A 12,722-nucleotide genomic window follows, 5' to 3' on the forward strand; every position below is an offset into this window, starting at 1 on the left:
ACCATCACAGCATGGTTGATAGCCTGACATGACCATCACAGCATGGTTGATAGCCTGACATGACCATCACAGCATGGTTGATAATCTGACATGACCATCACAGCATGGTTGATAGCCTGACATGATCATCACAGCATGATTGATAGCCTGACATGATCATCACAGCATGGTTGATAGCCTGACATGACCATCACAGCATGGTTGATAATCTGACATGACCATCACAGCATGGTTGATAATCTGACATGACCATCACAGCATGGTTGATAACCTGACATGACCATCACAGCATGGTTGATAGGCTGACATGACCATCACAGCATGGTTGATAGCCTGACATGACCATCACAGCATGGTTGATAACCTGACATGACCATCACAGCATGGTTGATAACCTGACATGACCATCACAGCATGGTTGATAACCTGATGGTTGATAGCCTGACATGACCATCACAGCATGGTTGATAACCTGACATGACCATCACAGCATGGTTGATAACCTGACATGACCATCACAGCATGGTTGATAGCCTGACATGACCCTCACAGCATGGTTGATAATCTGACATGACCATCACAGCATGGTTGATAGCCTGACATGACCATCACAGCATGGTTGATAACCTGACATGACCATCACAGCATGGTTGATAGCCTGACATGACCCTCACAGCATGGTTGATAATCTGACATGACCATCACAGAATGGTTGATAGCCTGACATTACCATCACAGCATGGTTGATAACCTGACATGACCATCACAGCATGGTTGATAACCTGACATGACCATCACAGCATGGTTGATAACCTGACATGACCATCACAGCATGGTTGATAGGCTGACATGACCATCACAGCATGGTTGACAACCTGACATGACCATCACAGCATGGTTGATACATACACCATAGACCAAAAGTATTGGACACGTATGAGAGATATCAACTGAATAGATGTCAGAGGGAGATTAAGCTCAATTGGTAGAACATGGCGCTTGCAACACCAGGGTTGTGGGTTCGATTCCCACGGGGGACCAGTATGAAAACTCACTACTGTAAATTGTGTCTGCTAAATGACAAAAATGATGAAGTGAAAAACAAAGAACCTACAGGCTGATATTGATGACAATGTAATAGCAGCCTAATGCAGGCCTGGAAAAGACATGAGGGTGAAATACAATTACACAGGATTACAAGACATTCATTGGTTTAACACCCAGAAAACCCCATTAATGGATAAATTACTGTAAACTGCATTAGAGTGGAATCCTTCATTTGGGGGTTAAGAAAGCGGTATTAGAGGTCGACCATCTGGAAAAACGGCCTGGGGATCCTGGTACAGTAATCCGGATCTGCTCAATGTCAGCATCACTCGAATTGAGGAGTTCACGGGGTCGATGTGCGGATGAAAACAATCCTGGGAATCGGAATGGTCTGTCACCTCGCTTTGCCCGCCCTGACTGAGATTGGAGCCAGTTTGCATAGCTGTCGCCAAACATCCCACTTCCCCTCCCTCCCTCAGTCCCCAGCTCTCCTTCTCTCCTCTCGCAGGCGCGTTGCATCAGGTGGGAATTCGCTCTATTCGGTCAAGGGCAACAGAGAGCGGTGTGTTTGCACACCATGCAGGTAAATAATCCCAACGGGAACTGTATCACCACATACTTCCTCCCAAATGGAACGTGTTGACTTGTGGGCTGATAGGGGAGACTATCTGCTGTAGCCGTAAGTGCGCCTATTGGAAAGAGTTAGGCTCAGGTAGAATACCTTGGAGTTTTATATGATTCTTTTCATGATTTTACTATTTTTTATAGCCTATTAAGAAGGAGATTTCGAAGAATGACGAAAAGCAACAGGCATCAGACAGAAAGTAAACTAGGCTTGGTTCTGTGACGTTCATTCCTTTACGCGCTCAGACTCGTCACAATTGATATAGCCTGAAGGAAAATACGAATGTACATCTAAAACCCACGCAGTTTGAATTTGAATGTAAATACCTCTCACTGCAGATTATGCCTATAGCCTACAAGAGCTGAGAAACTGCACTGCCATAAATCATTGGGATCAGAAATACTGTAGTTCCTCTGAATAAAAAATATCCTCAAAGTAGCCTAATAATGTATATTGCTATGGTAATGAATTAATTATTTGAAAATATGAACTGTTAATTGTTACATTAGGAAACAATATATAAAATGTTGAGCGATTACAGGCTATATAGTGTAGTTGACTGGGATGTGACCCATCTAGGTTCCACCTAAAAACGGAGCCATCGGCTTAGGATCCATTTCAACTATAAACCATTTGGATCTATTCAGCTCCATGGCATAAACAGTTATGTATTGACACATTCATTGAAACTGTAGCAAAATCAAATCACTTTCTCTAACATTTTCTGATAGGCTTATTGGAAAACTAAACAAAAGCTGTGACATGATTTCGTAATAATAAAAAAAACATTTCAAAGTTATCATAAAGGATGAAATATATTATTAGGCCTACCTCGTGGTTTGTGCAGCATGAAAACAGTTCCCGGAGCGCTAAACGGCTACCTCTCCTTTCCTCTGTATCATTTGGCTCCTACTACTAACGTCTGTCCTCCCGCTGTCTCCTTCTCTCACCACAGTGACGTGACTGCAAAGTCGACCCGAAACCGCCTCGCTCGCTATACGTTCTTCAGGACGATTACAACGTTAAATAACGCCTCCATCTCCAACCTCATTTACATGATAAGTATTTCGCTTTTTAGACATTTAGAATATGAAAAGACCGAGAAGATTTTTTTAAGTGTTACATTTTCCCCTTAATCTCTCTGTCTCCTCCTCTTGTTCTCTCTCTCACACTTTCGCGCGCGCACACACACACAATTCATTTTATAGGTTTCAAATTCTTTAACAGAGACCAAAGGTTTATACACTTCAGCTGTTTACATGTTCTGAATTGACATCTTACATTTAGCCTGTCACATGTAAATTACAGGGACATGTTTGATCAGCAGTAAACTATTGTTAGGATACCTGCTAAAGAATTCCCATCAGCATGACTCAGGTCTGAAACTCTCTAAAGGTATTTACTAGAACAGAGTTCATCTCCTGAAATGATTAGTCATAATACAATGTATCGGTGTGAAATCACAGCAATAGCTAACTTCAGTCACATTCAACCAGTGAACCACATTCACTCCTCATGGATATTCTTTGGTTATGACACCATCAAGGCAAACCATTCAAATGGCAAAAGTAAGAGGCAAAATCAGTGCAGAGGTTGTCTACAGTCTCCAGGCTCTGTGGTGCTTCCTCTCCCAGCCTCACCTTGTTAAACATACAGTAGAAACCCACTGATCGCAGAGCAGCTGATAGACGGAGTGGAGGGAGGAGAGTGGAGGCATGGGAAACAGTTGGATGTCAACCTGCTCTGTGTGTTTTTATGAGGCCATTTACTTCTACTGAGTGGAGACAGACAGACAGACAGACAGACAGACAGACAGACAGACAGACAGACAGACAGACAGACACAGACAGACAGACAGACAGACAGACAGACAGACAGACAGACAGACAGACAGACAGACAGACAGACAGACAGACAGACAGACAGACAGACAGAGAGAGAGAGAGACAGAAAGACACAGAGAGAGAGACAGAGAGAGAGACAGAGAGATTAAGTGAGAGAGAGAGACACAGAGAGAGAGAGAGACAGAGAAAGAGAGAGAGATACAGACAGAGAAAGAATTGAATTTAATTGAAAGAGAGAGAGCAGGAGGAGGATAGTTACTGAGGAGGGGAGACAGCAAGAGAAAGGGGTTGAAGAAAAGGAGAAAGGAAAATAATGCATGGAAAAGACAGGAGTCCTTTTTGATTTATTCTTATTTAACTAGGCAAGTCAGTTAAGAACACCTTTTTATTTACAATGACAGCCTACCTGGTAACAGTGGATACCTGCCTTGTTCAGGGGCAGAACAACAGATTTTTACCTTGTCAGCTCAGGGATTTCATCTAGCAACCTTTCGGTTACTGGCCCAACGCACTAACCACTAGGCTACCTGCTACCCCAGGTCCTAAAGTCCTAAAGTCCTGGGTTGCTGACTGAGTGAGAATGACCCCGTATTCAGACCCTCCAAATCTAAACACTGTGGTAGATGAATTTATGACTACCACAGTCATGATATTGTAGCACATTTGGGCAGTAGCCCCAACCTGGAATCGAACCCCAGTCCAACAACCCAACACCTTAGTCAACAGATCTGAACCTCTCGACGAGGTCACCAGGGGTTGGGTTAAGGTCCCCCCACGCTTCTCTATACCAAGTCCTTCACATGCGCACATAGCTAGGTGTTGGGTTAAGGTTGATACAATATAATATAGTCCTATAGGTGATGTGAGGTTTGAGGTCAGAGTGTATTAAGGAGGCATCGTAACAAGCTGGTTACAATGGAATTGCCTCAGCTTTGTGTTAGTCTGTTACTGACGTCATACTGTCTCTATAGCCCACTTCATGTCCTCTTTCTCTCATGTCAATCATTCTCCCTACAATCCTTCTATAAGCTACTGCAGCCATTTCATGTACACCTTTATGCTGTTGACATCATCAGTTTGTAACATGTGGGGTAGGTGCCAGGGCTGAGTGGTAACCCAAAGTAACAAGTTACTGAAACAGAAGCAGCAGTCTCATGTATAAAACAGCACACATTTTTTTACATTTTACATTTTAGTCATTTAGCAGACGCTCTTATACAGAGCGACTTACAGTAGTGAATGCATACATTTCATACATTTTTTCCCTGTGCTGGCCCCCCGTGGGAATCGAACCCACCACCCTGGCGTTGCAAACACCTACAGGGAAGGCCACACACACACACACACACACAGCGAGAGAGAGACTATTTGCACATCGTTACAACACTGTATATAGACATAATGACATTTGAAATGTCTTTATTCTTTTGGAACTTCTGTGAGTGTAATGTTTACTGTTAATTTCACTTTTGTTTATTATCTACTTCAATTGCTTTGGCAATGTTTACATATGTTTCCCATGCCAATAAAGCCCTTGAATTGAATTGAGAGTGAGAGGGAGGAGGGGCCGAGGACACAGATCTGAAACTTAACACCTGTCCACAGACACCCTCAGGTGGCAAAGCCTCCATAATGATGTGACTGAACACAGCCCCCATGTTGTCTACAGTTTAGTAAACATCCAGTGTGGTCGGAATCTCATGATTGTTTGGCAACTTGTCAGAGGCCACACAGACTCACTCACGCTCATGCAGGAAGGCAGGCACGCACACACCCACCCACGCAGAACACACACAAACAACCACACACACTTCATCCAGTCTGAAGGGGATAGATCTAGTATGAAGGGGATAGATCCTGTCTGAAGGGGATAGATCCTGTCTGAAGGGGATAGCTAGTCTGAAGGGGATAGATCTAGTCTGAAGGGGATAGATCCTGTCTGAAGGGGATAGTGCCTGTCTGAAGGGGATAGATCCTGTCTGAAGGGGATAGCTAGTCTGAAGGGGATAGATCCTGTTTGAAGGGGATAGATCTAGTCTGAAGGGGATAGATCCTGTCTGAAGGGGATAGATCCTGTCTGAAGGGGATAGCTAGTCTGAAGGGTATAGATCCTGTCTGAAGGGGATAGATCCTGTCTGAAGGGGATAGATCTAGTCTGAAGGGGATAGATCCTGTCTGAAGGGGATAGATCCTGTCTGAAGGGGATAGATCTAGTCTGAAGGGGATAGATCCTGTCTGAAGGGGATAGATCTAGTCTGAAGGGGATAGATCTAGTCTGAAGGGGATAGATCCTGTCTGAAGGGGATAGATCCTGTCTGAAGGGGATAGATCTAGTCTGAAGGGGATAGATCCTGTCTGAAGGGGATAGATCTAGTCTGAAGGGGATAGATCTAGTCTGAAGGGGATAGATCCTGTCTGAAGGGGATAGATCCTGTCTGAAGGGGATAGATCTAGTCTGAAGGGGATAGATCCTGTCTGAAGGGGTTAGATCATCAGACTGAGATCCTCACTGGAGAAGCCCCCATTTCTATAGAAATATAATCCATTGTCATGGAAATGGGATGCATAAAGGTGATACATTGAACTCAAGGCGTTGAGTCCGTCATGAGTACTGAAAGGAAGACTGAATATTACAGATCAACTCTCAAAGACACAATGCTGGAGAAGAATGAAGAAGGCAACTGTGCCGGTGGAAACCGGTTTGACAGGGGATGGTTACATTCTCCAACATTTTGTATGTGTGTGTGTGTGTGTGTGTGTGTGTGTGTGTGTGAGTGTGTGAGTGAGTGAGTGAGTGAGAGGGTTTGTGTGTGTGTTGGAGTGTGTATGTGTGTAAGAGAGCGAGATAGAGAGACAGAGACAGAAAGTATGTGTGTGGGGGGTGCATTTGCTTGAGTCTCCTCCCTCTCCCTGTCACCTAATTTCCTAGATGATTATAGATAAAAAAAATAAAAAAAGTTCTAGAGAAGAGAGAAAGAGAGAGAATGTTTTGAGAAATTCCAATGAAGAGAAAAATGAAAGGAGAAACATTCAGAGAGATGGATGCTTAAGACAACTAAAACCCTCCAAAGAAGAAAGAGAAAAAGATAAGATACATTCAGACACACATCTTTAGACATTCTCCAGAAGCACACATTCTGGGAGGTCACATTCAGAGGAAACAGGTCCCAGAGCAGTAACTGTTAAAACACAATGTAACACGCCTACAAGCAGAACAATACCGACTGTTCCACGGTGTGACTAAATACAGACCAGAGAGCAGGTGAACTCACATGAAAGACAAAGCTCAGGACGATGTCAAAAGCTCTAAATGAAATTCCACAACTCCTCCGGACACTAACAACAGAAACCCAAAATAAGAGCTGACTGGAAGTCTTAAACTTCCAAAATAGGACTCAAGGCAGTGGTGGAGCACTCACAAAGCATGTTGAGAACATAGAACTAAAGCTCACTAAGCATGTTGAGAACATAGAACTAAAACTCACAAAGCATGTTGAGAACATAGAACTAAAGCTCACTAAGCATGTTGAGAACATAGAACTAAAACTCACAAAGCATGTTGAGAACATAGAACTAAAGCTCACTAAGCATGTTGAGAACATAGAACTAAAACTCACAAAGCATGTTGAGAACATAGAACTAAAGCTCACAAAGCATGTTGAGAACATAGAACTAAAGCTCACAAAGCATGTTGAGAACACAGAACTAAAACTCACAAAGCATGTTGAGAACATAGAACTAAAGCTCACAAAGCATGTTGAGAACATAGAACTAAAACTCACTAAGCATGTTGAGAACATAGAACTAAAGCTCACAAAGCATGTTGAGAACACAGAACTAAAACTCACAAAGCATGTTGAGAACATAGAACTAAAACTCACTAAGCATGTTGAGAACACAAAACTAAAACTCACTAATCATGTTGAGAACACAGAACTAGAATGATTATATTTCTATGGATGAGATTAACTGATCATGTTGTCCTTTTTTCCCCAAGTGGAAATGCACTAGGTCGAAATACACTAGTCCTCAACTGGCAGCTTCATTAAATAGTACCCGCAAAACACCAGTCTCAACGTCAACAGTGAAGAGGTGACTCCGGGATGCTGGCCTTCTAGGCAGAGTTGTAAAGAAAAAGCCATATATCAGACTGGCCAATAAAAGGAAAAAGATTAAGATGGGCAAAAGAACACAGACACTGGACAGAGGAACTCTGCCTAGAAGGCCAGCATCCCGGAGTCGCCTCTTCACTGTTGACTATGAGACTGGTGTTTTGCGGGTGCTATTTAATGAAGCTGCCAGCTGAGGACTTGTGAGGCGTCTGTTTCTCAAACTAGACACTCCTTGCTCTTTCTCAGTTGTGCACCGGGGCCTCCCACTCCTCTTTCTATTCTGGTTAGAGCCAGTTTGCACTGTTCTGTGAAGGGAGTAGTACACAGCGTTGTACGAGATCTTCAGTTTCTTGGCAATTTCTCACATGGAATAGCCTTCATTTCTCAGAACAAGAATAGACAAGTTCTTTGTTTTTGGACATTTTGAGCCTGTAATCGAACCCACAAATGCTGATGCTCCAGATACTCAACTAGTCTAAAGAAGGCCAGTTTCATTGCTTCTTTAATCAGAACAACAGTTTTCAGCTGTGCTAACATAATTGCAAAGGGGTTTTCTAATGATCAATTAACCTTTTAAAATGATAAACTTGGATTAGCTAACACAACATGCCATTGGAACACAGGAGAGATGGTTACTGATAATGGGCCTCTGTAGCCTATGTAGATATTCCATTAAGAATCTACCGTTTCCAGCTACAATAGTCATTTACAACATTAACAATGTCTACACTGTATTTCTGATCAATTTGATGTTATTTTAATGGACAAAAAAAATGTGCTTTTCTTTCAAAAACAAGGACATTTCTAAGTGACCCCACACTTTCGAACAGTAGTGTACCTATATAGGTATGATATATTGTATGCTAATGAGAAACCTTTATACACACACAAGATTACCTATAACATAATATTTTTTGTAAAAATGTATTTATAGACTGGAGCAGCACATTTGTGGTGAGTTAAACAGCTGTAGCTAGAAGGTCCAAATGTAGTTACAGGAGAATATTACACTTGAATTCAGACCTGTCTCTTTGCCTTACTGACTGTCAGTGTCAAGCCTGCAGCCTGGAAACCATGCAGGTTGGTATTTATTGGGATGACACAAGTAATGGAGGCAGCTCTGCAGAGTGGTCACTCGCTGGCACAGCCACAAAGTCATAAAATCTGATTTTAAACCTTACCCTAACCTTAACCACACTGCTAACCCTAATGATGGCTAACCATGGCCTTAAATTAACACCAAAAAGCTAATTTTAGTTATCATGAATTTTTACAATATTGACTTCGCTGCTAGCCAATCTAGCAGAAACCACTCAGTGCTGCCTCCAGGGCAAGACTCATGACAATAAATGTCAACCTGCGAAAAACATCCACATAAACTAGTTCTACTGCTCTCCTTAGCCCTGTTTATACCTGGTGCTAACATGCATCCTATGTCCTGATCTTGTCCAAATTCTCATTGTCACCACATTTACAGGTGTAGGCGATTAAATGACACATTCATCAGATTGTGATCAGATCTTCCTGACCTCCGGATCTGGATGGTCAAACCATTTAAATGATCATTATACCAACTACTAAAATCATTGACAGGAAGCACCATTGACCTAAGTCTTATGGCACAAGTAATTGCCTTAAATTCAATAAATTCATAATATTTTGAAAGAATTTCTGTCAAATATCAGGTCACAATGTGGACACAGTGGACGGATGAGACACATTTTAACACCATGTGTAGACGCAACAAAATTTGATCAGCTCCTTCCGTGACCTCCAACTGCTCTTAAATACTAGTAAAACTAAATGCATGCTCTTCAACCGATCGCTGCCCGTACCTGCCCGCCCGTCCAGCATCACTACTCTGGACGGTTCTTACTTAGAATATGTGGACAACTACAAATACCTAGGTGTCTGGTTAGACTGTAAGCTCTCCTTCCAGACTCACATCAAACATCTCCAATCCAAAATTAAATCTAGAATCGGCCTTCTATTTCGCAACAAAGCATCCTTCACTCATGCTTCCAAACATACCCTCGTAGAACTGACTATTCTACCGATCCAAGACTTCGGCGATGTCATTTACAAAATAGCCTCCAATACCCTACTCAATAAACTGGATGATTTCTATCACCGTGCCATATGTTTTGTCACCAAAGCCCCATATACTACCCACCACTGCGACCTGTACGCTCTCGTTGGCTGGCCCTCGCTTCAAACTCGTCGCCAAACCCACTGGCTCCAGGTCATCTACAAGACCCTGCTAGGTAAAGTCCCCCCTTATCTCAGCTCACTGGTCACCATAGCAGCACCCACCTGTAGCACGCGCTCCAGCAGGTATATCTCTCTGGTCACCCCTAAAGCCAACTCCTCCTTTGGTCGTCTCTCCTTCCAGTTCTCTGCTGCCAATGACTGGAACGAACTACAAAAATCTCTAAAACTGGAAACACTTATCTCCCTCACTAGCTTTAAGCCCCAACTGTCAGAGCAGCTCACAGATCACTGCACCTGTACATAGCCCATCTATAATTTAGCCCAAACAACTACCACTTCCCCTACTGTATTTATTTATTTATTTTGCTCCTTTGCACCCCATTATTTCTATTTCTACTTTGCACTTTCTTCCACTACAAATCTACCATTCCAGTGTTTTACTTGCTATATTGTATTTACTTTGCCACCATGGCCTTTTTTGCCTTTACCTCCCTTATCTCACCTCATTTGCTCACTTTGTATATAGACTTATTTTTCTACTGTATTATGTTTGTTTTACTCCATGTGTAACTCTGTGTTGTTGTATGTGTCGAACTGCTTTGCTTTATCTTGGCCATGTCGCAATTGTAAATGAGAACTTGTTCTCAACTTGCCTACCTGGTTAAATAAAGGTAAAATAAAAAAATAAAAAGATCATATTCATCAGATCATGAAACTCACATGTTAGCGCAAGGTGTAAACGAGGCTCTGTTCAGATGTAATTGTGTTTCTTAAACCAGCCATCAACAGTGACTGTACAAAACATTAGGAATACCTTCCCCCTTTTGCCCTCAGAACAGCCTCAATTAGTTTTTACTTTTTAAAAACATTTTAGTCATTTTAGCAGACGCTCTTATCCAGAGCGACTTACAGTAGTGATTGCATACATTTCATTTCATGCATTTTTTTTTTGTACTAGTTGGGGCATGGACTCTACAAGGTGTCCTTCCACAGGGATGCTGGTCCATTTTGACTCCAATGCTTCCCGCAGTTGTGTCAAGTTGGCTGGATGTCCTTTGGGTGGAGGACCATTCTTGATACACACGGGAAACTGTTGAGCATGAAAAACCTTGCAGAATTGCAGTTCTTGACACAAACTTGGGCGCCTAGCACCTACTACCATACCCTGTTCAAATGCACTTAAATCTTTCACCCTTTGAATGGCAAACATACACAATCCATCTCTCAGTTGTCTCAAAGCTTGAAAATCCTTTAACCTGTCTTCTCCCCTTCATCTACAATGATTGAAGTGGATTTAACAAGTGACATCAATAAGGGATCATAGCTTTCACCTGGATTCACCTGGTCAGTCTATGTCATGGAAAGAGCCTGTTCCTAATGTTTTGTACACTCAGCGTATTATAGCTGCAAAACAGAAGACATCTCTCTCACACACACACACAAACACACCTCCCCTCTCTTTCACACACATACACTTGTGCTGAAATGTCACTAAACAGCTCTTTGGTTAACACACTTAGAGAACTAGTCCACAAGGTGAAAGCAATGTTGGCTCTCCTCTTTCAGTTCCTGTTCTGGGAAAATGAACCAACTTTATTTCCTTCACTTTCTCCTTCAAACGTATCACGCATGCAATGTCAGAGGAGAATGATTGCTTTAGGGCTGATGTGGTTATTAATTAGCTAAATGTATTTGGTTAGTGATTGTTCCCGGTATAATGGGTGGATTCAGAGGCGGCAGGTGGGAGGAGCTATCGAAGGACGGACTCATGTAATGGCTGGAATTAAAACGTTTTTTTTTTTTACAGTTCCACTGATTCCATTCCAGCCATTACAATGAGCCCATCCTCCTATAACTCCGCCCACCAGCCTCCTCTGGTGGATTGCAGTCTACTCCCTCATTCAGTGTGAGGACAGATTATCTAGATGGACGCCACTGTTTATGACCAACATGAGTCTCTTCTCTTTTAGGATACAGTGTTCCCATGACACAGTGGGTACATGGGATATCATCCCCACATCATCAGGCTGGCATCTCCATGTAAACAGATTCCCATTGGCATGGAGACATGGAAACCAGCTCAGTCTCACCCAGTGTCAATGCATTCCACTCTGTTCATCTCCCACATATCAAACGATGTATCAATATTCATATGCTTTTCAGCTGTAGGCCTAGAACAGGGGTTTGTGTTTCACAAGCCCGGCATCTCTCCCAGTGATGCCCGCACTGGAATCCCAAACGCCCACACCCCACCCTGCCCAGAGGACAGCGCCCTCCTTCATAGGGCCGTGGTGGGAGAACAGGGGCGCTTTTGTTTTCGGGAGGGTACAGGGGAACGTTGTCTGCATTGTGGTCGTGCGGACAATCATATTTTATTCAACAGGCCGCTGGCTCTTGGCGGGGGCTAGGCCACAATGTCAGCCGTCCATTGTCAGAGGGAATAGTCTGTTCCAAGACAGGGTGAGCAGCATCACAGTCTGATCTTCCTGCCTCAGTGTGTTCTCTCTCTGTAAGCTATACAACATCTGTCACGTAGTGGACACGCAGACAGACAGACACCATACTCCCCTTTTCTCCCTCCCTGGCGCTCTCTCTACATCTCTCCCTCACACACATCATAGGGAAGGAGCAGTGCTCTCAGGTTTTAGAGGTTTTCAGTACGACTTACGCAAGGAGAAGTAACTGTTCTCCACCATAGGTTACTGTGTGGTTATGAAAGTGAAGTGAGTTGCCAAGGGAAACCTCTCACTCTCACCTCCATAGCCAAACTCAGACCCTTTGAAGCCTCTGTGGTATTGAAGAGGACCTGGATGTGAACACTAAAGGTCTAAGTGTGACGATGGCTAGAGATGCCAATCACAGTGCTTTTAGGTAGTTTCCTTT

At 43.0% G+C, this 12,722-nt stretch overlaps 1 protein-coding gene across 2 annotated transcripts in view; it reads right to left on the reverse strand.

Moving 5' to 3' along the window:
• LOC106587614 (DEP domain-containing protein 7) overlaps positions 1-10,086 on the reverse strand; it is a 27,644-nt gene extending 17,558 nt beyond the window's left edge. The window contains exon 1 of one of the 2 annotated variants that reach the window (XM_045708696.2): positions 9,942-10,086. Coding sequence is in view for 1 of the 2 variants with exons in the window: in XM_045708694.2 (XP_045564650.1) it covers positions 2,504-2,522 (19 nt within the window). In the remaining variant the exon portion in view is untranslated. Of the gene's footprint in view, positions 1-2,503; positions 2,830-9,941 lie in introns of those variants that run through there. The other variant, XM_045708694.2, reaches the window with a different exon arrangement.
• Between the last annotated feature and the right edge of the window lie 2,636 nt (positions 10,087-12,722).

The sequence above is a fragment of the Salmo salar genome, chromosome 26 (genome assembly GCF_965601325.2).
Source record: "Salmo salar chromosome 26, fSalSal1, whole genome shotgun sequence".
NCBI classification, from domain to species: domain Eukaryota; kingdom Metazoa; phylum Chordata; class Actinopteri; order Salmoniformes; family Salmonidae; genus Salmo; species Salmo salar.